Here is a 26284-nt window from a genome sequence, read left to right on the forward strand (position 1 = left end):
TTGAGATACTTAGACACAGGTCAGTAAGTGAGCTACCAAACCTATTCCAAATGGCATGGATGCTGTCCATGTCCAATGTCCAGTAAGAAGTGGATTCCGTAGCTGGCTGATTCCAGTAGACTCAAACACTATAATTGCAGAGAGACTTGCCTGAAGTACAACTAACTGCTACACTTCATAGCATTTATTATGGTCCATAGTCACCTATAAACAGTGTGAAGAAAGAGTGGTGTAATTCAGAAGCTGGCATTGAGACCCAATTCACCTCCAGATACTTTTACTGCTCCAAGTCATCAAAACCTCTATAGGATACCAAGTAAGACTATAGGTCCTGGGAGGAAGGCCTTGCAAGAAAAGCTTTGATTTCAGCTTTCTTGATAGAAAGTGATCAGCTTGCTGACAGATGCTGCCTTGTAAATTGCTGGTGCTATCCTATTTCGTCATCTTCATCTGTTTTCTTGCTCTGTTTTTAGGCTGCTAGGAGTTTGGGGCCATTTGGTAGGGATTTATCATCCTGCCTCCACAGCAGAACAGGGCTGTGGAAGACTACAGCTCCTTGGCTGCGTGGCCACCTCATGGTCAATCTCATCTCTTAGATGTATGGGAAACTATATGTGACGCTACCTACGTACTGCTACACAGTCTCTTGACAAGAAATATCTCTTGTATGCATTCCCTCATATGCTCGGATCACAAAAAAAGGCCATTAAGAAGTTAACTTGAAATAAATACAATGTTTCTTCAAAAATCCATTTCATTGTTGTGACTGGATTTTGAAAACTAGAACTTATACTCCTTTCACATGTCTCAGTTACACATGGTATTGTTTCTGCTTCCTGAATAAGCAGCTTCAAGCTTAAATGTCAACATAAACACTGCTATAGCTATGCAATTATTCCTTTTGCAAACATTCCCAGGACCTACAGTCACAGAAAACTTCATGACAGGTGACCCAGTTGCTACAGACTCGGTCAGTTCAGGACTCCACACTTGCACCACAGTTAAAACCTTATTTTGCAAAACATCACTGTCACAACTGGTAGAGTAGGAACCATGTGACCCAACATGTTTTTAATTGTAACCTAGACAGAACTTTTCATTTCCACAACATACTTCTGTTCAGATGCCAGAGGACACCAGAAATGTAGGAAGTGGAAAAAAAAAAGGCCATTTGGATAATTTACTCAGGCAATTACTGCCTCATCATTACTATCCTTGCTTGGAAGAAGGTTTACTAGTGCCCCTAGAAGAAGAATGGAAAAATAAAATGAAATATATAGCCAAATGGAACCACAGAATAAATTATATTTAGCATAGCAATTAAAGTTTCTCCCAGACTACAGGCATTATGAACAACCTACATTTGTGTGGTCAAGAACCCTGCCTCATAAACATCCCTGTCATTAATTTAAATTAACAAAAACTTGGAGTAAGTAAATGTAGTGTTATTTTTGTTCCCTTTAACAGAGTGTTTGGCATCTTAGCTATGCACAGACAGTTGATTCACCAGAACTGACGAAGCAGAAAGCTCCAGCCAGGAAAGAAGGACTCAGACGTGCCAGGGATGTCAAAAATCTCCTAAAGTGATAAAAACCAAGCTGGTTATGGCTTATTAAAACAACCAACAGCAAAGTAGCTACTGCTTAACAAACTGAAGTGTTTTTTTCCCCCTTAATAGCGACCATGCCCACGCTGTTCTTCACCAATTCTGTGCAGTTCTTTTGTAATATCCTCCCCTTCATAAGCCTCTAACACAATTCCTTCAACTTTTGCAGAAGATACTGGTCATCTTCCAACAGAGCTTTCTAAGGCAGTGCACATAGCAGTGCTTCAGGAGTAGAAGTTTGGAGCTTCAGAAATTCCTGTTCTGGCTCAGGAAGATGGAGAGAAACCAGAATTCACTGTAGCTCCCTTTGCAAGAGTGCCTCTGTGTTTGCTCATAACACTCTCCAGCAGCAGAGACTGACCAACAGCTCTGTGCAGGAAATCTTTAAGAGTGCGACTCTTCAAAGCTGGAGGAAAGAGATAAGTCATCTGTCTTCAATTGAGGGTTCCTTCCACCTTTACTGAAGGGGCCTTAAGCAACTCATTAAGCAAGAACACATGCCTAGGCCCTGGAAGAATGCTCCCTGTGCTTGTCCACTGCACTGAACAGGCTTTGATTGCAGGGGTACGTTTACTACATTCAGGGCTATGCAACAGTACAGTCATAGCAATACAGTACAGTGAAGGGCCAAGAACACAACCACATACCTCTCTTAGGGACAAAGTTTCCACTTGGGTTGACTGGAATTTTGTCTGACTGATAAGAATACACAGTCCTGCAAACATTCATTTATAAGGAAATTGTATTGTAAGGGCAAAGGCAGTACCTTGATGTAAATTCTGTCATTCAGAATGATATAACAATACACCAGTTCATATATATAACATTTATAACTCAACTGACCCAACTCAGCAGCTACAAACCTTTTCCTAAAGAAAAGAATTTTGCTTCTTTTGAAGCCAAGAATACTTTTACACAGTGTATCTAAAGGTGGATAACTTTGGGCCTACAATGTACAATAATAGAACAGTCAGATTTCATCACTGAGAGCAAAGCAAAGTGATGGCAACACCAGTCCTACACTGCTCAGAACTGAGTAGTACTTACACATCTTTGGGATACACATTTCACTGAGCAATAGAGCTGCTCCAATTCACATGGTTTGACATTATTTTCTGATACCCAAGACCTTTGTGGCTTTAAGGCATGACCTTAAGCATGAAGCCTCCCAGGCTGAAATGCTATCACAGGATTTTCTTAAGAGTCGACATGATATTTCTGCAAACATTTAATCTATCATTTAAGAGCTACATTCATCTTTCACACAAAAACTCTGGCTAGATGCTGCAGTAACCATTCAGCAGCAGAAAAAGGCATCTCTAGCAAAGGGGCTAATCAAGAATCTTGATGAAGGCTACATAAAAAACTAACTACAATTTGCACAGAACTCCAGTATTTTTTCCCTTTTTCTTTGTTTAAGATGGGCTTTTTTGTTGTAGGTTGTTCTCTTTCAAAGGACATACATACTTAGGTCCGTTAATTTTCTCTAGAGAACAACAGAAACTCCTTGGAAGATATGTCACTTTTTTGGACAATTCTCAGATCAAGAATTATTGGGATTCCCCTTGATCAACCCTCATCCACCCTCCTCCCCAAAGGTAAGAAATTGGAACTTACCCATCAGCACTTAGTAAGGTGTTAACTTGGATGTGACAGTCCCAGCACACTGCACGTTATGCTAAAATTCATAGTGAAATTTGTTTGTAGAGAACCAAAACCAAGCAAGAAACAAATTTGTGACTACTTTTTTCTTCTTAAGAAGGTAATCAAGTCTGAAAGGAAAAGTGGTTTCATATGCAGCTTAGAAAAAAAGCAACAAGAGGAGGCTATCACATTTATAGGGGCTTAAAATCAGTAGTTGGTTTCAGTTAGAGATAGTTACAACAGTCTTTACTGAATGCAGTGACTGCTCTGTACTAGGAATCCCCATTGCAAACGTGGACGTGACCCTGACATCAGGACTCTAAAAAAGGTCAAACACCACAAATTTCACACATTTAGGGAATGTGGCTTCAACTTCAGGTATTAACCACAAGATTTCAGTCTGAACCTTCATGAACTGTTTATCTCTGTGTCTTAGATTCCTTATCTGTTGGGGCAGATAGTTTTAAAAACTTCTCAGAAGCGTTGTCAAGAGTTAAATGCTGAAAGACCATTGACACTGTCAGGGAAGGCCTTGAAAAAAACCCACACAATAGTACTAAAAACTTCATACACATAAGGAACTTTTGGTGGGCAGCCTGGTTCATCCACTGTCCAATTATTTCATAGAAGCAGTCCTCTGAAACATTGATGTTAGTGGCATCCACTACTTGACAAGTATAAGATCACCTCATGGTTCTCAACAAATGCTGTCTTTCACAAGTAGCTGAAATCCACACCAATTTAACCTAAAGGAATACCAACTGAAAACAGGTCCAAGCAGAAGCTGATGAAACAAAGCAGTCTTGCTTAGGAGTCACTTAGAACATGTGTTATTTTCTATACTGAAGCCTTAAACTTTCCTAAATAGTTGCTTTGCTACTATTTGACAAGTTTAGACCTTCACACCAGGACAAACAAAAGTGCAGCAGGGTTTCCCCACTGACATCACAGCCACAGAAATCAGGGATGACCTTTAAGGTTGAACACACACAAGGTTTGAGTCTGAACATACGAACCTCAAGTTGAGCTCCCTTAGTTGGGCTTCTAGCTAATGGAACTCAGCTTACTCATTACTGAAAGGTGACCTGAAAACATCCTTAAATAAGTAGAGTCTGGAGAAAATGGAGATGTGACCTTGACTGAATTTTCCCCACTTGAAGTCACAACATGTAAGAATAGGGGAGAGAAAATTAACACACTGATGACTTATTTCTGTAAGAGAAACATAATTCAGTGTACAGACTTATAATTTCACAGGCACCGGCCCAACATTCACCCTGAGTAACAGAAAAGTAAGCATCTCTGTACTTATGCAACTCACCATTTGGCGTAACCCAGTGATTTGTTCAGTGTCTGAACAGAGGAACAGAAACAGGGGATTCCCTTGCCTTCTCATTGCTAGAACTTCACTGTTTGCAACACCATCATTTGCCTCAAAATATGACTCCCAGAGATGTACTTTTTTCTCATTTGATTTTCTCAAGTAATTTACTGCAAACAAGCACTACACAGAAAACATTGTGTCAAAAATACTGTGTCTATGATGTTCCTACTCTTCATAGTTTGATAGATGACCAAAAGCTACACCGAGTTGCTTCACAGACTCTGCCAACAGCTGTTACCTTACATAGCAAAGAAAAGAATTCTGGTTTCATGTGTGTAATTCAGAAGCAGGACCAGCTTTCAGTTTCCCAATGTGAGAGCAGAAAAATATCTAAACCAGTCATTACTTCTATTAGCTTAATTATTAAATCTCTGTTATATTGCTCAGTGACAGGCATCTGCCTTTCTGCTCAAGTAGTGGAAAATGCTGTACATAATCCAATGTAAATTTGGTATCAGAGAAGTGAGAGATGAAAAAGGAATCCAACATAAAACTCAAACACACTAAAGCAGAGCTGAAGGCATACAGCCAAGTATCTACACATTGAGTAATTCACAGAATCTCAACTTTTCTTTGTGTGCATGTACTCAGAATGTTTAGGATCACTTTCTGTTCTTGCCAAGTGACCACACACAAAAAAAAGGGGAATTGCAACTGCAGTGGCAAAATAAATGCTAGCATTTTCTATCTTTAGTTAATGCTACAGTGAGCAGGTTCTAGGGTTTGTATTTTGTCATATTACCATCAACGCACTTTGTTGGTTATAGCTAGTCAACACTTCCTATTTTAACACCACATTTTCAGTTACTCCAAGTTTGCCAAAAACTTTGGAGTGTGATCACATCTACTGTGCCTCCAGCTGATTGTTAGGAAAAACAGAACAAAAATGACTCAGTCATTTCTAAGAATGATCATGAGGAACAGATGTTGCTTTAATTATATTCAAAGAATTCTTAAAACTTGTATTAAGAAACGCTTAACTTCTTCACATTTCAGAAACAGGGACATGACATTTAGCACAGAGGCTGTGCTGCTGTCACTATTGGACTTTTTGCTCTTCCTCTGAAAAAAATCATACACAGATCTAGGCAAGTGTTGAACCTTTGAGAAGATGGAACTTACACATTTGCCAGACTTGCATAGTAGCCAAAAGGTTCAGCTTTCTCTCCATTGCACATACTGCACAGAGGGAGCTGGATGGTCCCCACAGGAGGTGGCTGATTGCCAGGCTGCAATATACTACAATAGGATAGGTTATTTCTCCTCTGGTTGCAGAACTCCATCAGCCCAAAGTCCCACTTGGCTGAAACACAGAGGAATCAAAGGTGGATTTGTGCAAGAAATGAAAATATAAGTTAGAGAAAAAGGAAGACAGGCGAGAGTCTGAGGTCAGATGAAATGAACAGATGAGGTGTGAAGAAGAATCAAAATTGGGTGAAGAGAGCAGGATGATTCAGAGAGGGCATTCCCAGCAAAGAGGAACTGCCCAAGGACAAGCAGTCTCAGTTTAATTTTCTCGATTTCTATCAATTTCTTGAATGTCAAACAGCTGAGAAACTGTACCTTCTAGAACAATAGAAAAAGAAAATCAGTCCCTAGGCTACTGTTTCACTAAGATCCCCCAGAAAAATACCAAAGGTCCAGCAGTCGGGAGCCCAAAGCCCCCATGTGCCATGCTCCAAGCTTGGCATCCCAGGGGCAGATGATGGCTGAAGAAACCTTCAACCACAAGGAAGGGGAGTCCATGCTGACCATCAGGTGAGGAAGCAACAAGAAGCACTTAACATCCTACTATTCCCTTCTTTTTCAGCTCTCCCTAGGCTAGAAAGCATCCCACTGTACTCTGCTTAGCCCAGCCTGGCCCAGAATTTGAGTAACCTCAGGAGAGTTGTCTAGGTAACAGGGGACTGCAGCTGCCTCCCCCAGGCCCCTCCAGGCAGCGTGGGGCTGCTGCCATGTTTCCCATGTGCCTGCCCTCAGAGCACTGCAGCGGTGCAGTCCCACACCAGCACCGTCACAGCACACGCAGCTCTCTGCCCCCAGCCCGCCTCTACCACAGGCCTTACGGCAGGAAACCCGCCCCGGCGTGAGAAGTCTGGGCCACAGCTCCCTTCAACCCACTGGCTCTCCCCACCAAGGAAAGGGCACACAGCCCCCACGGCCACTCTGCTGGGGGCAGAGGGACAAAGCAGCAGCCCACTGGGGCACTCCTGTACACAGGAGCTGGTTACTGCTCAGAGCGAGGTGACCCTGACAAAGCTTTGATTTCCTGTGGGGAGGGAGCAGGGAGTGCCTCCAGCCCAGCAGGGTTATCAGCCCCTTGGTTGCACACACATACAGGGCACACTACAACCACAGCTTTTCATTTCCTGGAATCATACACAGAACCAGACTCTTTGTAAGAAGCGTGATGAGGTAATCACAAAAACACAGCTAGGAGTTTTTGCTTGGGTTTTTAGGCTAAACAGCTTATGTCACTAAGCATTACAGAGAGACGGTATTAATAAGCCTCCTCCTTCCCAAAGTCCAGACTAACAATTTCAAGACACATTTCTCTCCCCCTTCACTTTAGACTCATTAAGGCAAAACATTGTATTACTTTCACTCTCAGTTTCCACAGGGACACGCATTGCAACAGCAGAAGCGTAGATGACTTCACATCATTTCTTTGCTTATACCTAACAAATCCACAGAAGACCTTAATTCCTGCAATGGAATTTCTTGCTCAGAGTTACTAGCCATACACAATTTCAATGAAGAGCTGCTCCTCTTTAAGGAGACAGACCATGGATCCTTCTATCTGGACCCCCAAGCCATGCATACAGCAACAGAAATGAAAGCAGATAGAAAACAACAAAGTTCGCAGGAAGTCTGACACTCAAGAGCCTCTCTTGCCGAGCTTTTACGCATGAGTAACTTCATCACTTTAACAGAGGACTTGCTCCATGAACAAAGGAAAACATATAAGTTCAATTCTTGCAATTTGAACTTTATTTAAAGCAGATGAAATCTAATTTGCATAGTCCTGGGGTACTATCAAACCTCTGCAAGATCCAGGGAAACTCCAGAACACTGATGTCACTCTGCACTGGGCCAAGCGTCGAGTCAGGGGATATATTAAAATAAAGCATGTAATTTCACCTATGCTGGATCAAATCCGAGAAACTAGGAATCTAAATTCTTCCTAAACATTCTTCTTAAAACCCTAAGAGTGAAGGGGGAAAAAAAGACAAGTAAGAGCTATTAGAAGATAACTGCAAAGCCAGCCTAAGGAAAAAAAATGTTTATTAAAGATGTAGCTAGGTTAGTTTGAGACTAGCTGAATAAATGCATATGCTGACATGGAGGTCAACAGCAAAACTGTCCATAATACTCTTGGTATACTCAAGGGGAAGAAATTGTTTCAAAGCATGTTAATATTGTAGGGTTGTAGACTCTTACAAAATACTTACTTTTTCATATCTGCTTTGCTGTTCTACCTTAACACATCCTTCAATTTTAATTCCTTCAAGTTCATGATAGATTTCACTTTACACTGTTGCTGAAATTGCTTACGTGCTGTAACTAGTACACAGACTTGACATTGTTTTAGTATTATGGTTTTAACACAGGTCACAAAACTGAGCTAGACTATTTTATAAATTCTAAGTGTAGTTCTTCTAAAAGCTGCTTAAATAACACAGGTTCTGTTTCTTCATTGTAACCTAAGATTAAACCTAAGCCTCACAGTTTCAGTTCTGGGATTTCTGGAAGGGAGAGGGAGCAGTAAGACCTCTCGAACCCACTAAGGTCCATTTCTAAGAGCAATTTTGTGCTTGAGGCAAGCTGGAAATCAGAGGTAATAGGGTAAAAAAATAAGCATATTGTAATAAATGTCATCATGCTGTCTCCACAAATTTGGAATACTATTAGTAGGGGGAATGCTAGAGAAGGAAGACATTACAGAACAGGTCTCCTCTTATACTTTTTGCAATCCTTCAGTCCTGTCACAAGGGTTTCTAGCAGATGTTTAAGACAATGAGCGCAGAATTGCTGTTTAAGCCAAGCAATTACCTTTTAAAAGAATTTAGTGGTATCTTTTGTCCACACAGCAAGCTACAACTTGAGTTGACACCACAGTTTGCAAACTGCAGTACTCAGAGGATATTAATTCAAAACCTGGAAATACTAGAAGCAGGAAAGCAGTGGTGCTAGTGCTCTCAAAGTTACTCTAGCAGGACACTATCAGTTTGCAGAACATAGTTTTGCTGGCACTGCCTCCCCATCACTTGACATTCGGTTCAGTTGTTTGGGTTTAAGCAGATCCCATCTATGTTAAAAAAAAAAGAGACTGAAGATTTTCCATTTCTCTTCAGAAGATCATATTTTACAGCACATACAAAAATACTCTGGAAGAAACATACAACTTCATTTACAAAAACACCAAACTAGAAAGAAATTACAATAGATAGCATAAATTACTTCTTATCATCAGAATTTCTCTTCACCCCTCAAAAAACCCTAATGCATTTAACTGGGTAAGCAGTGTTATATCAGTTTACAGCACCAGATTTAAGACTACTACACGTTTTCATGCAACCATTTAGAACAGCTTTCAGGGTTTCTCCGAAACCACTTTCTGCATGCCAGTTGCCTTTGAGACTGCAGCTTGCAGGTGGGTAGTAGTGTTGCAACATTCAAGGAAGCTGTTGCATTGTTTAAGTACATCTGCGGATGTGTGTTCTGAGTTTAGCTTCACTACCCCGTGACAACAGTAACAAAACCTCTCAAGTCCATGCTGGAGCAGTCTTCAGACAAAAAAATCAGGTAACACAGCATAGGGCACGTTTATCATCTCCATACCTGCATCCTCTGCTGCATTTTCTTCAACACTGATGGGCCTCCATGGGAGGCAATATTTGTGTAGTGCATGGCTGTGCCAGACAGTGGAAAGCTACAAGCTGAGGGAACTGAGCACCACTACAATAGGTGCACATGAGTGTATGTGCCAAATAGGACAATAATTTAAGATAAGAACAATATATGCACATGAACTAGGAAAGTACAAATGCGTACAAGCACATTGGTACACACTTGAAACCAGAACGTGGTTGCAGTGACTAGTTAACACTGTGTCTATACATTCTGAATCTAAGTCACAAGACAGATTGGAATTTTGTGGCTTTTTCAAAAGCTGATTCAGACTGAGACAATTAAGATTTTAAAAACAAACTAATAAGGATAACTGCTACAAGAACATGCAAAGCACAGCTCAAAAGGAAGCAAGCATCTGACAACACTCTAAAACAAGACCATGATTTTAACTAACCAATTGCACTATGACAACAGTAGCCTTCCATACTTTGTTACTAACTCCAACACACACCACCAAGCAAGCAGTTACAAGCTTTACCTGAAGAGATTCTGGTTACCCATTAAGGGTAAGTTTGATGGATCTTTTAATAATACGAATACTATTTGTTGGAACAGGAGATGAAGAATCTGGTAGTTCTTTACTGGAAAGCCTCTAAAACACACAAAAAGATGACACAGGAAAAAAAAGTTACCAATTAATTCACAAGTGGCAACAGATAAATCCATTCCCAGCTAAATATAAACAACATTCTTCATGTACCAGAACTGTATGGTCCAAAATCAAATATTTATAGAGAGAGATTTTTTCTGAGGGTGAAATAACTTACAGGTTGCTCAACAGCATAATAGGGGAAGTTACCATTCTTCTCAGATCCATCAGTTATCAGGAAAACAGAGTGCCTCTACTGTTCAGATTACTACCAGTTTCATTACCCCCAATTTAAAAACATTTTACATGGCACAGAAGGGCTGAAGCCACTTATCCACTTCAAGGCTTCCAAGTCTTGTCACAGAAATCAGTAAACAAGGACTTAAAGTAAGAGCTCAGATCACCTTATAGTAAACAGTACAGTTCTTTTTGCCAAAGAAGAAAAAGCAAATGAGGAAACAAATTCTATAAGTGTTTGAATACAAAGTTTTTCTGAGGGCAATAACTTGGAAACTTTGGCTTCACTTTTGTGATTCAACCTCGAAGGTCACTGTTCAACTACTAATTTGGTAGACGCATGACATGCAAAAGCTTACTAACTACTTAGAACCACCAAGTTTACAAGCATTAATACGTCTTTGCACATAAAATGTGTAATGCAAAACTAGCATTTGCATGAACACAAAGGCATAACAAGTAATACCTGTTGTCTTGTTGTGTTGATAATGGGAATCCGCATGGATTTTCCTCCAACACCCTAAAAAGGCACAAGGACTCCATTAGGCAGTACAGGCAAACTCATAGTAAGAAACAGCAAGGTCTGGCAGCTAGAACACTTGAAAACTAAATACAAATGTGTATTAACAACCTCAACCACACTTTTTTTTTTTATAAAGTCCTTACACCACACATTTCAGGTACTTGAACCTTCACTATACCAGCAAGACCATATATTAAATTGAGGGTGTGCCCTCAGAAGTTGGTTTCAGTAGCAAGCTACAGTAAACATACATCTTATCCTCCATTTGTGAGACTTTAGTCTTCATACTAGCTTCAGTTTACAAGTTGTTGGGAAAAAAGAAAAGATTTGATTTCAAGCATGACAAGAAGCTGCATCCTACCAAATCATCTAGTAGGAACATTCAAAGGATTGGTCATTTGGGTGTAACATTTGGGAAATGAAGATGGAAATGACTTAAACAGAAATGCATGCTTCACACCACAAAGGCATACAGTATTTTTGTGAGAAAATCTAGGTGCTAGAAGAATCTATTCAGTTTTTCAGAGTCCACTGAGTAAACCCACTTCAAAATTACATTTTCTGTAGATCTCCCAACATCTTCTGGATTGTCATCATCTTTGAACACTGAATCGTGGCCAGTTAACTAGAAGAACAGAAGACACACACATTCAAAATGATTCCTGTACTAAAATTGACTTCATATTTGCTTTCAGCCAACACATTAAGTCTGTCTATAGCCATTGATTAAACAACATTTAGACAGACTACCATTACCACACAGGCTTCTCAAGCATCTTGAAGTCTTACTACTGAAACCTTGAAATGTGTGCTTGAAGCATTCAATACTAGATAACAGTTTTACAAGTTGATTCCTTACAAACGTAACAAGTTTCTTTCCTCTAGTTGTTTGTTACCTTTGTCTCAAACCAGAGGTCAAGCTACAAGAACACTTGTATACAGAGCAACAAAATAAATCAAACATTACTCTAAGGCTTCCATAGAAAGATCTCACATACAACTCCACACTTAATTCAGTAGTGAACAACCTGTTGAGCAGGCTGTCAGTTTCTAAAGCAGCAAAACTATCAATAAGCATTCAAAAAAATAAACCATCTGCCAGAACAAGACTGGCTCATGCTTTTACATTTATAAGATTCCTCTACTCTTCCTTTTGAGATTATTTCTTTCTGATTTCTTTTAAGAACTACTTCTGAACAAGCCAGTTCACTCAAACTGGTCAATGCAGTAATAGAGGAGTACAGTAGGAGATAGTCATCAGATCAGAAACAGTCACCAGTGCCAGATTTTGGGAAAAAAAAAAATCTGTTTAATAGCTACACATTTTACTCAAGACAATTTCTCATATCTACCTTCTAGTAAAAAAATTGTTCTGCTTAAATTTAGATTCCTGAATCCATTGAGAATGTACATATATGTGTATATGTATGTGTGCGTATATGCATTTCTTTGCAGTTATTTCATTCATTCTACACCAATAATTACTTCAAATCCTCCCTGGCCTAGCCCCTTTTCCTTACCTTTTCTCCAGTCATTGTTTTTTTGGGGCATTCTTGTGATGTAGGTGAGTGACATCCTTTAGAAGTTGGTGAATAAGGTCGTTTAGGTGCAGCATTCTTAGGATCCACAACTGCAGTCCCGCTTAATTCATGCTGTCTTTGGACAACACGTGCTCGGAGTTGAGACACTGTGTTACATCCTGCAATGGCGCAACAACTTGGAGGTCCCAACCTTTTGATTGCAACTGTAGCCTCCATTTCTGCAGAAGACAGCAAGCTTTCAGAGTTCAGCAAGGACATTAAAGACTGCCTTCCACCCACTGCTTCAATACACACTTGAATCAGCAACAGGAATGGAGAGTCCCTTAGACATCAATGGCACAGCTACATGTGGTATCTTCTCTCTGCTGTTAGCACCACTAGATCTCTGATATACACCACTTCTGTAAGAGCCAGATGCTAGAGTTAGGAAATGTTAAGTTTGCAAAAGACTATACATTTCATTTCCAGAAATTTTATAAGGCAAACATCTACCTTCTCAGCTCATTGTCACAGCTCCACTAAACAATACAAACTCACAGACAATCTAGCATGAGACCTTCATTTTTTTGAACTTTAGATTCTTAATCTGAACTTAAGCATTTTCTTTAGCAAGTCTCTATGTACTGGAACCATTTTCCAGCTTAGGATAATCCAGCATTCCATGCTGCTTTTAATTAATGGATCTGGTCTGCTCTGCCCACACATTAATCCAATTTTAATTATTTTCCCATTTATTTTTTTATGCTACTCCTACAGTACACCAAACTGTCTGAATACAGCAAACATTACGTGTTTGGTAGGATTGGGCTTTTACTCTCAAGACTACATATTTCTCCTGTGCTGAAGCAGCTATGGACAGACAGACTTCCCAGCAACTGATAGACATTTACTGACTGAGTTGTCATACTGTTCCACTAAGTCAGTAGTAGCCTCATGTTTCTGCCATCAATATTGGCACTTCATTAGTACTCAATACTGCTTGGCATCAATCATACTTGTTTGAAAAAAAGCCAGAGTTATCTACATAAGAGACTTTGCTTCAAGTCACACACTAACCTAAGAGTACTTCTATTCAAGACCAAATAGTTTCTCTGGTATCAAGTTGTTCTTCATTCCTATGTGTTCATGTACATTAAATTGATTTTTTGGCTAAAGAAATCCTTGATAAATCTCCCCTCATGTGCCTAAAGGAGATGCCAGCTTTGTTCCTGAAGCCATCAGAGTCCTCCACATGCTTATGAACCACATAGATTCCAACCAAAAATCCTAGATCTCATTTACACTGTCAGTTAAAAGCAGCTTCTAATGCCATGGTGCTAACCTTTCTATTTCTGCTGTAGAGGTATCCAGTTTAGATATCTTATTTAATGAAGAGGAATTATATGGTGTTCTGGAGTCTGTGTCTCTGGAACTGTCCAAACAGTGTCCACCTGAAGAAATCCTTTTGCACTGAAGCCCACTAGCATTTTGGCTATTATCTGGCATGCTTTGCTGAAACAATAGTTAAAAATGAAGTCTTCAAGTAATTACTCAAGAAAAAAAAAAATATTGGCAGAAAAGCCAAATTTTTATTATACCTTCTTTCTTTTCTGTAAGGTTTCTGCAGGCAAAAAATAGTGGAGATGCTTTCTCTTCACATGAGCTGCCTCAATCTTCATACCTTCCTTTAGCACATTGAGATTGTTAGCCTGTCTGTAAACTAATATGACATTTAGAGTTGTAGCTCAGTGAGGAACTTTGTATTAGGTATTTGTTCAAGTTAAAGGGTTTCTTTAGAAACAGCAAGCCTTTAAGTCTGCCGAGCCCAAAAGAGCAGCAAGAAGCTTCCAGTCTAACTCAATATGAAATGTTACTCAAATATCCCAGTGTCTCAAGATGAACATGATCTAAAACTATCATTTCACATCCAGTACAGACCACATACACAACAGCTATTTAAGTTGAAATATTCATTTATGTGCTCAGTTACAGATGTGGTTTCCTAATCATGCAGCTCACATCTGAGCTGATTTTAACCAGGAGAAAACACTCCTTAACCAGTAGTTTTCTGGTTGCAAGCAGATCTAGAGGACTTTCTGAATCAACCCAATGGTACACAGCTGATTAGACCACACACTTCACTCAAGATTCAGAGTAACTGCTGGCTGATATTTAAGGTGGACACAATGTTTTTTTGATAACAGTTCTGTAACATCCAATAATTTTCACATCTGAACTATTCAAAAGTTCTATCTGTCCAAAGACTGGATTTTAAGGACAAATGACTTAAGAAAAACCTGTTTAAGTTGTAGTTATTCTAACTGCCTACAAACAGCCCTTCATGCAACTTAAAAATGCTATTCTAGCACAGCAATTATGTTGGAATTAAGTCACATTTACATAAGCTTATCTAACAGACCTATCATGAGCACAACTGGAAAGCCAGCTTATATCCATACAGAAGGGCAATCAAAGTAAGGACATGCAACAAAAAGGTTTACAAGTCTTTCTACGGGAGACCTGGAAGTGAAATAAAACCACAAATATGAATACTCACACCCATATTAACAGCTGATTCAAAGCAAATTCAATGCTGTATGTATATATGTGAGATGAAATTCACTTAAAAGCTTTCCCAACAATGAGCCTTATATTCTTGAGCCCATCAGTTTGAAGTTAATCTTTGCTCTCTAAAAATATTCTCTAAGTCAAGGCACATAATAAAAAAAATTTCTTCAGAGTTAACAGATTATGGAAGAAGACCTATACCTTAGAACAACTTCTCACCTTAAACCCATTTATTCTAGCATTATCTATCACCATGTACAATGTTACTTATTTCTACCACTGTGAGTGTGCTTACCTATGATTTGCAGAAATATTATTTCTTATGGTACATGGTATATGACTGACACACACGTCAGTTTCAAGACAGACTTCCAAAGTGTCAAAACAGTGTGTTACTTAAGTTGATTTTCTAGATACTGCTCTCTATAGAAGTATCCAACAGGTAATACCAAAAGGAAGCACAATTCACTTTATGAAGCAAATTCCACCACAAAAATCCCACGTGAAAGCCCACAAGACTAGAGCAAAATACAGGTGTACCTGCATCTGTGAATGACTGTATAACATATGTTAAATCAATGTTAATGCTTTCTGCATTTTCCACTTTCCTAAATACGATTCCAAGGAACCACTTTGACACATACCCACTCCTAAAAAAAGAAAAGATAGATTCATAAATCTGTATTATGCACAAATGCCAGTTATTTGGATGCTAGTATCTACTCTCAAGAAGGCATTATGCAAAACAGTTTAGTTGTATGCAGCAGCTAAAGATTAGATCCAGGCTATACTTCACTTCTCAGAGCATTTCTCTCAAGTTCTCCCTTCTTTAAAGAGATCTTGCAAGCTCCTTTGCCTGGCAAAGCTCATACCTACAAAAGGGTAAGTAGGTAGGTAACTGAGCATCTCTCAGATGAGCTGAATTAATATAAACTAGCTACAATACATAGGCCAAACTGCATTTCACAAAAGCAATGAAACTCACTGTTTACACAGTTCTTGGTTGCCAGGGAAAGACTGTGGCTTTACATGTGCAATAGTTATAAATTCATTCCTCTCCAAGTTTCCCACCAGCACACGGATTTTCGATTCAACAAGTCCAATCCTAATAAGAACAATAGATATTTATTGATTTTTTTAAGCTGTATGCAGCATGGGAGATACACAATACTCATACAAAAATGTTAACCAGTAATTAAGTAGTAAGTTTCATTCAGCTGAGCAGATATAAAAATCTTTTATCACAGACACTGTAGTGTGAGATGTTTCCAATGACATTTGAGCTTTAGATTTTGCCAAGATGAAGGTAAGGAAGTTTACCTTCTAATCCTAACAGTTCAGATACAATACTTCAACCTATAACAGATTAATAAAATATCAATAGACGCAGATCCTTGCACCTCTGGCTTTGTTTCGAAGCACAGTAAAACTTTTGATCCCAAATATCAAGAGCAGCAGTCTGGAAAAGGTTCAGGCACAACTGCTCAACTACATCTGAGTAAAGATGCAATTCTTCTTGTAGATTGATCAGTAAAAAGAGTTTACCCTCTTACAAATTTTAAAATATAGGTCCTTTAATAAACCCATGACCTAGTCAATGCAGTTTCCTCAAATTTAGCCAAGAAATTAATCACGATCAAAGACTTTACATTTGTATCAAAATACTGTGGCTTTACTCTTTTACACTGCACTTATCACCATTCAGATGCACTGTGCCTGCTGTCAGGTTTCACTCAGACTGAAACACTCTTGTTTCACTTCACTGGGGAAAAAGCAGGCTCTGGAACAGGCTGACTACACAACCAGAGCAACTTAGCATTGAGTGCAATCTAGTCCTAAATTAAGTATTACATCTGGTTAAAAACAGTTATTGAAACCAATTCCTCTAAGGCTCCAGAACAATGGTCTTCAAAATGTCTAAGTGTGTGTACCCCAAGGGGGTTAAGAGATCACTGCTCTTTAAGTTGGCAAAAGATCTTTCTCCAGTGTTCATTACACATAAGATTACACCAAGAAATGCCCATTTGCTTCAGTCACTGCAACAAGGAATATCTTCCTAACTGAAGCAGTGCTGCATAAGCCATCTCCTCACTCCCTGCATCTTCAGACTACACAGAGTATCTGACATTCAGTCATACACACATTAACCTCCTTTGTTCCTTCTCATCATGACCCAGATCTTCAGGTCAGCTTCTTAAATGGCAAGCATTATGTTAACTTTCCTTCAAGAAAGCTTATAATTTTGCTGAGGAACTGTCCACTTGGTACTCTATTCCATGCTTACTGGCACAGTTCAATACTTTGTTACTTAATGCAGTTAACAAAAAAAGTACTACACTGGATTGACTTTCAATTATGTATTGAATCCATATTTAAAGCAGGACTTACCACTCTAAGTGATGCTCTTCTGTAGCAGCACTAGCAGTCAGCACAATATAATGTCTAGAAGAATGGGAAAAGGAATATATTAGCTCAGGACTTCATGTTTCTACAAGGGAAACCAAAGCTCTCTTGACTTCCAATCAAGACAGATTACATCTGGTACTCAGCACAGTATTAATTCAAGAAAAACGGATTAGAGCGTTTATTTAGAATTATGTTCTACTACATGCTATCAGAGTTGATTTTTTTAATACATTAGCAGTAGCATAACACCTACAATTTTGGGTTTTTTACATCTACAATCTTCCCTATACTTATTTATCCAAATTCATGTAATTATCCTGTTTCTGGAAAACAAATATTAACATAATTAATACTAAATTAATATATTAACATAATATTTTCTTTATGCTTAGTGAGTTTAAACTCACAATGCTAACCAATAAATCATTTCAAGCTCATGCAATAGAGGTCATACGTACTTGTACTTCTGAAAGAAGTTGAGTGGTTCAAAGAGCTTTGACCAGTCTGACTTTCCTTGAAGAATGTCATTTGTAACTGTAAGTCCTACAATTAAAAGTTGAAAACCTTATTACCAGTTTGTTTAAGACTAGCAGAACACGATCTGAACTTTATAAGAGAAAGGTTTGGAAGATTAATTGACATATCAAGAAGCAGGAATTCCCATGGCACAAAGCAGGTCTGCTGCAACAGTTCATTGTAAAATTGGTTCCTTGTTGTCTGCAACATGCTTACTCCCCAGAGACCTATTCTGCCTAGAAGGGCAAGAATCCCTCATGGAAGATAACTGGTTCTGCTACTGTAGTTTCATAGAGCAAGAATTTTACTTCTTATCAGTCAGTAAGCATGGAAAGAACTTTACCATGTTTGAGCTCCTCTACTATTACCGCTCGTGTTGATGTAGATACGTTGTACGTTGAGTTCTGCTGTGGATAGGCTGGGGTAATGATAGGCATTACATGATATCGGTCTAATGGGTTCACCTACGACATGAAAACAATTTTTCTTAGGATCAGTTTAGGTCACAAGAAGCTTTAAGGGTTTCCAAATTCAATGTCTACATACTCTAGGGTCCCAAACCGGTAAGTTAAGATCACTCTCTTCAGGTTGCTTCAGTAAGACAGGATTTGGCCATTCCCTAGAGAAGAAAAGCCAATAACTAACTCTCCATTAAAAGTATCAACAGGTAATTCTGGGTAAGGTTGAAAATTCGTGGTGTAAATCTTATTTCAAGAACTACCTCTAAAAGCATTACTTCTTTATGCAAATTAGTCAAATAATAGCTCTTACCATTTCGAAAAAACCAAGAAGAACTTGTTAACAAGAGTAGAAGCCATAGCATTTGGATAGAGCTGACAGGTTCTTGCTACCAGAATCGCCCAGGAAACCCCACCAAGAAATCCCAACATGTTGGAGTAAATGCCACGTCCTAGAACAGATACACTGTAGTTAGCCTGTAGTCTTTCGAAACACATCTAAGTCTTTCAATAGCCAACTACATTCATTCAAATTTACAGCATCAACTTCACCATCTACAGAATACTTAGTGCACTTCAGATACAAAGCCAGTTCTTTTTTGCACTGCAATGAGGCCAAAATTGTTGGTCCATACAGTGATGAGAAATAGTATAATCTCAAACACTTCCTAACACACTGGTACATCAGTACAGCTACTGCTTTACTCCAACTTCCCTTAAGAAAAAAGGCCTTTGTTCTAGTCTCTGCTCGAGCCACATATGCAAAGAATATTTTCTTATTCTTTATGTATCAAACTATTATACTTTGCTTGGTATTAATAGACAGGTTCCTAAGAAGCAATGCAGCACCTGGTCTTGTAGACACTTCCATCTTATTCCCACTCGACTCCCATAGAAAACCACACAAGGACAAGCCATGAATCTAAACTAAAAAAACTGTTTAGTCATTTCAACAGCTATCCAAAGCTGAAGTACTTCTAATGGGCTTATTTTTTCAGTATGAGGAGCCTTTGAAAAGTTGAAAGATCATTAACAACCACATTGCTCACGTTTTGCCCACAGTTTAATTGCACGGAGCGTGAGCCGGAAGTTCTCTTTGTTTGGCACTAGATGTAATATTTCATCAGTGACTCTGCAGCCTGTAAGAGAAAAGTTGAAGTACAGGAGTTCCTAGCAAGAGGTACAAGTCAGTGTTATAGTCAGCTATACAGCATCAATACCTTACAGCAAACTGGAACAATGTACATACCCTGATCAAAAAAACATGAAATACAGTCCTATCTAAACACACAACTCCTGGAAACATCTTAAGCCCATTCACTATCTCCTCAGATCTCAAGTATACAGGACATGAGTTTCTGCACCTTCTACAGAAACTTCAGCTGTGTCATGTACTTTCTCTACTGACTTTAGTAACATTTTTTTTAAAAAAGATGTGTAAACGTGCTCACCATTTAAGCTCCGGATACATCTTATATCCAAGCTTCTGAGATGTGAGTCATCTCCAAGATCCAAGTTGTCTGAGAGAGTTTGCATAGATAACCTCGCAAACACAAGATCAATCTTAAGAGAAAATAAAAGTGCCAACCATGAGTTAGAAGGCTGCATTTGCTTATAAAATGCACATTAGCTGGGGACAGTTAGTCCAGTCTAAAAAGAAGGGCTAACATATGTATTGAGAATGATGTGGCTACAGATACATCTGCCAAGTGATTTGCCAGAAAGCTGAAGAAAATGGCTAGAAGTTCCATATCTTATTTACAAAATCTTTATGGCATCATCCCTTTCTTTAGAAGTGAGGGAAAGGAAGCAGTTTTAAGTTTAAAAGATTCCTCTAAACTTAGAATTTCCATTAAAGTAAACTTAAAATTAGTCATCAAATTAAGACTTAAGTTCAATTACATCAACTCTACTTCAGCAAAGCAGCTTTTTTATGCAGTACGCACTTCTGATACTGAAGTGTTTGGATATAGTACTGCCTGAGGTATGAAAATTATTCTGTGAATGTCTGTACCAGACAAAGGCCACAAAAAGGCCACTGAATAAGTGTCTTCATGATAACAATACCAAGCAGCAACTTGTTTAGGTACTACAGCATGCAGGCCTTTATTCACTGCATAAAGACTCTAGATATTAGGATTTCTGCAGCTGCCAAACCTAGGCAAGACTGAAATGAATGCTTTTCATTTTCCAGAGTGTCTCAACCACTTCTTTTTTTGATTGGCAACAAAACATTTTGTTTGCTCACATGATTTATATGGTGAACTACACTATGCACATCCCTCTGTAGAAAGCCAGCTTGTCAGAACTAAGAAGAGTTACCAGACACACTAAGACAATGACTCTGCACGATCCTTGAGATAAATGCTACTCGGCAGGCTACTCAGGTCAGGTTTGGAATAAGATGTCCTTGATGTTCTCACGCCTGCCAGGCTTCCTAAGGCCTTATTTTTCTAGAAGCTCCCATTCTGCTGCAATGTCTTCTCATGGGATAGCTTGTGATCAAAGACAGCAGTCATGGGTCCCTGGCAAAGTTATCCCATTCCAAAACAAGAAAATAAAAAGTATTCACTTCATTTAAGTGAAATGCTTACCTCAATGCCATCAAACACAAATTTGACAACAGGCACATAGGCATCTTCAACTGCCTGTAAAAAAGAGGGTAATTGTGTAAGAGAATATTTTGCTACTTTAATATCTTTCTTGAACTACAATAAAACCAAGAATTTCCACTGCTAAACTACTGAGTATAAAGACCAATTTGCTTCTGAACAACAACAAATTGTTAATAAGCTGCAAACAGTATAGCAATAATATGGTACCAACTTTAAAAGTTTTGTAGGAAGAGATTCAGAGGCTGATCATGTATTGTTATGAGCACACTGTGCTGCAGCCCACTGGGAATCTTGTTTTCAGGCAAGTCACCTCAAAGAAAAGCTCTTTAGCTATTCATATGAAGTCCTTCAAAATGTCTGTAGAGGAAAGTTAGGTTAAGAGAAACATTTCTCAGGAGTTCATGTTTGGGTTTTTTTCAGGTTACCCCTTCCTCTTTATGCACACAATTACCTTCTTTTCAAGCTCCTTAATACATCTACAATAAAAGCAAAGCTCCCAGAGACAACCTTGCTTTTTGCTACAGCTGCCTCAAGTCGAGGGAAGAAGTGTATCACAAACATTCTGATGGGATGTACAGTCATTGGGGAAAGAAAGCAAATGCTTGAGTTCAGTATTTTCAAGCAGCATAAACCATTTTTTTTAGAAGGGAGTCAGAAACAAACACTTCTTTAATTTTGGCTTGGAAGCCATTCACTACCAAGATGAGTCTTTAACACGAATATTCTCATAGTAGCAGCTGCACAATCTATCGAGAAGAGAGCTTACTCACTCTTAGATTTTTTACTTCTGCCAGATGTTTTAGTTTTTGAAAGAAGGACTTAAAAAAATCTGATCGCTCTACATGACTGGGCGCCACACAAAGAGCATCTATGTCAGCACCTGCAAAGAGATTCCATTTCTTCTGTTATTATTGGAAATCACTTCCAAACTTTACAGTTATGATTGGACAAGGAAAGTTTTCTACCTTTGGTGTGTACTCCCAGCCTGTAAGAGCCAAAGGTAAATATCTTCCCACTAACATTTTCTGTTGTCACATTCTGTAGGCAGAAAAGGAAGTCTTTCAGAAGATATACACTGACAGATGTGCAAGTTTAACTAGCATACAAGTTACTCAGAAAGATTACAACAGCCTCCATAAGCAATGTCTTCTCACTTCCCTACCGAGATGTTAGTCTACGAGACAGATACTGTTTTTCTGAATTGAGTGCTTGCAACTCAAGAGTAATGTTGCAGTCCTTTCATTAACATACATGAATTAAGACCTAATATTAGTCTTCTGCGCAGGAGATGCAAATAAAATAACACAACCTAAGAGCCCAGAAGGCAAATTTAGCATCACATTTGCAAACTGCATTGTATCCTGTAGACTGTCTGAGGCAAGATTAGTGCTGATTGACCATCTATCTCTCACCCAATAGGTTGTGGCAGTTAAAGGCAAAGCAAGTCAGCAGACAGAGCCACTTCACAAGCTAATTCAGAGCCTCAAAGACTTCAAGATCTTGCTCTGAAGTAGCTTTTACACCTTATTTCAATGGATACTTAAGAAAGTTAAAAGTCTAACTTTTGCAAAATCCTAGCAGTACAAGCTTTAAGAGAGATAAGAAGGTTTCAGCTGTTTTGATAAGAGCACATAGAAAGGCCCTACCTTGCTCTCACCAAGTTCGAAAATCCATTCTTTCACCAACTTATTCAGTCTGTCAAGAACAGCCCGCCTGTAAAAAACCCTCATGTTAAGTTTGCCCTAAAAGACCCGAAGAAGTTAACAAATTTTATGGTCTTGTTATACCTATGATTCAGATCGTCTTCTTCCTCAAATACATCAAACACCTTCATTGTTTTAATCAACTTCTCTGTATGAGCGAAGTCTATAGCCTTAGGTGTTGCCAGGCTAATCGGTGTCGTAATTCCATAATGTCTCTGAGGCTCATTCTGAAGCCTGGAAGTACTAGGGGAGAAAATAAAATACTGAAGACTTCACAAAGAAACCCCACAACCTTAAAATGGAGTTAAATTTCTAGAGTTCAGAAGCTTAGCTGCACATATTTAGCTGTTTTGTCTAAAACCAAGAAACACGGTGTGTTTAAAGATATCTGCCACCAGAAGCAACACGGGCATGGCAGGATAACATTAAAATACAGGCATTATAAGCTTTTTTTTTTAGTTTACACCATAAAATCCTTGTTTACAAGGAGGTAAAAGAAAAAACTCTACTTGGCATTACCAGTTGAAAACGTAAGAGAGAAAAGAGCGGGACAGGAAGCAAGAACTGTATTTAAGGGATCATGAATATCTACAGAAACAGTAGTAGCAAAAGAGGGTGACATATTAGAAGGTATCTGCAAATCATCATGCTTGTCAGACCCCACATCCAGATCCCAAGGCTGAAGGGACTAATTGGGTCATTATTCAAAATGGCTCTTTTTCCTCTTCACATATGGACAACATCAAATATTAGCTGGGTTAATCAAGAGATGCTTATAGCTACTGAAGGTGTTTGACTCATCTTGGGTGGAATGGCATTAGGAAAGGCTACAAACACAGTCTCAGCACTTGTTGTTTTCAACAAGACTCTCATTGTTGCCTTTACTTTTTCATTCAAGGAAGATTTTTGTCTTTCAGCAACTACAGATATCATCCTGTGTGGGTTTGGCTTTTTTGCCCCCTCTCCTATGAGCTCATTTTTTAAACTTGCTTCTGTGTTCTCCAAAAAGCTGAGGGGGGTATTAGGACTGTAGTCCTACCAACAAGAATCTGCAGTATGAACAGTGTAACTAAGCCTTGACCTGATTTGCCTTGCTTTGTTTTTAGGCATTGTCAACTTGTACTTGATACGGAAAAATATTAAACATCAACATTTTTCCCTTCTTAGGATATCACTTTTACAATAAATATAGAAGGAAAGCCTGTGTTCAATTGCCACACATTACACCTAAACTAAAACACCTATAGTGGCAGCTTCCTATGTATTTTATGTATTACTTCCACTGTATATCTTGCATTACAAGCAGTTTGCACAAAATAAGAATGGGTTTTACACTTTGCTAGCACTCAAAATCTTTCCAGTGTACAGAAGACCTCCATCTGCCTTTCTTCCTACAGAAACTCTAACCAGAGACTGACATAAAAAGCAATGTTAATTAAGTATATCAAATATTATTAATATCAGATTATTTTAGTCAAGAATAGATATTTTTCAGTAACTTGCATTTACTAGAAATTTGATCTCACAACTGAAAAGCTAAGGAAAATAGCACTTGGAAAGCCTTACTGAAAGAGCAACTTATGCCAAATAGAATTTGTTCCTTTTGGAATTAAAGACCAAATTAAAAATAAAATCTTACTTTGGTGTCTCAGGTGTAGAGACTATCAGACATACACAGAAAAGTGATCTTAGGAAACGAAGTAGCACACAAGGAATGCTACCTACTCATCTACCAGCCTTCTACTTAAATAAGAAGTCTGGTGCCATTTCCCATGTAATATTTGCTAAACCTTGCTATGATTTGTCCACAGAGTGGATAGGTCCAACATACTTCTGTTTGAACAGATACTAATTTATACAAGAATTTTACTTAAAGTAATTTATTCCAGGTTCTGTCACTCATTTATAGCTTCACAAAGCTGCAAGCCGTTTCTCCTGTGTACTCTCAGAGACAATGGACAAGTTCACTTTATTATAGTTCAAGGAATTGCCTTCAGCCCTCAGCGCAGTGTATAAATGTTCACTGGGAAGGAATTTCTCCAACTCATGAGATCAGCTTCCCTTCAGCCAGACGAAAATTCACCAGCCCGCCTTCTACCCTCACCACTCGTGAGGGGAGCTGACTGAAAACCAGCTCCTGAATAACCAAAACTCTAAAAAAAAAATCCAACCCAAACCCCCCAAACCAAGCCAAAACTCCAAAGGAATCCACCAACGCCATGACATTCACTAAAATAACACCTTTCACCGCCGTTGCACAAACTCACGCTAAAAAACACCTGCCACCACCTCCTTTCCCGCCCAAGCACCTTGCTTCTGGCACCAGCATATTCACAGAACTCCACGTTTCTCCTTCTTTGTCCGCTGGACTCGCAGCCCAAGGCCGGTGCTAAGACTCCACCGTTTGCCCACAGCCAGCCAGGCCATTACCACCTTATGGAGACCCCAAAATACAGAAACGGGCGCAGAGATCGTTACCCAAAACCAGGGGTTCCGATAACCATGGAAAACCCCAGAGAGCCTGTGGGCCTTGCCCGCCCTCTCGGCCCTCAGGCAGCAAAGCCCAATCCTTTATTTCCAGTACTTTTCCCCTGAGGAAAGGGCGAGGGGTGTCTCCCCCCAAGCCCCCCCCCCCGGGGCCCGGAGCCCCTCGCCCCGCCCCGGATCGCCTCACGGCGGAGCGGCGGGAAAAGCGCCTGAGGGCGGCGCGCGGAAGGGAGGGGCCGCGGCCTCACCCGCACGTCTCCTTCATCGCGCGCGCTGCGCCACCCCAACTGCAGCCGCCGCCTCGGCCGCTCGCGCGCCTTCAACCCGCCGCCCCGACACCGCCTCCTTCCCGACGGCCACCGCGGCACACGGCCAATGGGGTGGGGCCGCCCGGGGAGACCACGCGCGCGGCCGCCTGACCCCCCCCCAATCACCACCCGGCGCCCCCTGGCGGCCGTTGGTTGACTGCGCCTGAGGCGGCTCTACCCGCCCCTCACGCCCCTCGCCTCACGGGGACCGACGCGCCCGCGCCCGCTTCACAGACGGGCGACGTGACCGGTCGCGAAACGGGCTGAGATGCTACCGTACCCAGGCGAATGTTCCCCGTGGCGCAAACCGGGAGATGCTGCCGCTCTTTCTCCTCGCAGGAGGGAGGAGGTGGACAGGTGAGGCGGGGACGCTGCGGTGGCTGAGCGGGCGGCGGGGGGAGAAGCGTGTGTCACTCCTGACGGGAAGCTGTGAGGGAAGGGGAGGGCTGATTCCCGCTCCCGGCCGGGGTTCTTACCCTTCAGCGCGTCGCCAAGGTGCCTCTCGACATTACTGCCACCCGTCGTCCCGCTTGGAAGCTGAGGGGAAACTCGTCGGCGGGCCGGTGCCCTGGCGGGAGCGAGGCGCGGAGGCAGCGCCTGCCGTGAGGGCGGACCCGCGGCTGAGGGAGCTGTTGGAGCGCGGGAAAGGGGCCCCGCCAGCACACCTTTCCCTCACAACTCAGCGGCGCCCTCGCTCACCGGACACCTGCCTGGCACCAGAGAGATCACAGTTCGGATTAGTTTCGTCTCCCCTAGCCAAGTGCTGAGCAGCAAGCTCAGTGTCGTTTGATTGAAGCTACTAGCGG

General features: G+C 40.3%; 1 protein-coding gene across 2 annotated transcripts; it reads right to left on the reverse strand.

Moving 5' to 3' along the window:
• Positions 1-10033: 10033 nt before the first annotated feature.
• On the reverse strand, positions 10034-25435 carry PAPOLG (poly(A) polymerase gamma). 2 transcript variants are annotated; one of them, XM_061990507.1, is made up of 22 exons: positions 25419-25435; positions 22768-22926; positions 22627-22693; positions 21946-22018; positions 21751-21860; positions 20960-21013; positions 19817-19928; positions 19415-19504; positions 18679-18817; positions 18454-18526; positions 18251-18371; positions 17850-17934; positions 17374-17427; positions 15971-16090; positions 15526-15635; positions 14016-14137; positions 13760-13929; positions 12733-12839; positions 12418-12656; positions 11454-11522; positions 10841-10894; positions 10034-10140 (listed from the first exon to the last, which is right to left on the reverse strand). In XM_061990507.1, the coding sequence occupies exons 1-22, from the start codon at positions 25433-25435 to the stop codon at positions 10042-10044; spliced, it is 2244 nt and encodes a 747-aa protein (XP_061846491.1). In that variant the 3' UTR covers positions 10034-10041. The 2 variants fall into 2 exon arrangements, with proteins under 2 accessions (XP_061846491.1, XP_061846492.1); XM_061990508.1 differs by lacking the exon at positions 11454-11522 and adding an exon at positions 11923-11925.
• Positions 25436-26284: the final 849 nt, after the last annotated feature.

This window comes from Colius striatus, chromosome 2, assembly GCF_028858725.1.
Source record: "Colius striatus isolate bColStr4 chromosome 2, bColStr4.1.hap1, whole genome shotgun sequence".
In the NCBI taxonomy this organism is placed as follows: domain Eukaryota; kingdom Metazoa; phylum Chordata; class Aves; order Coliiformes; family Coliidae; genus Colius; species Colius striatus.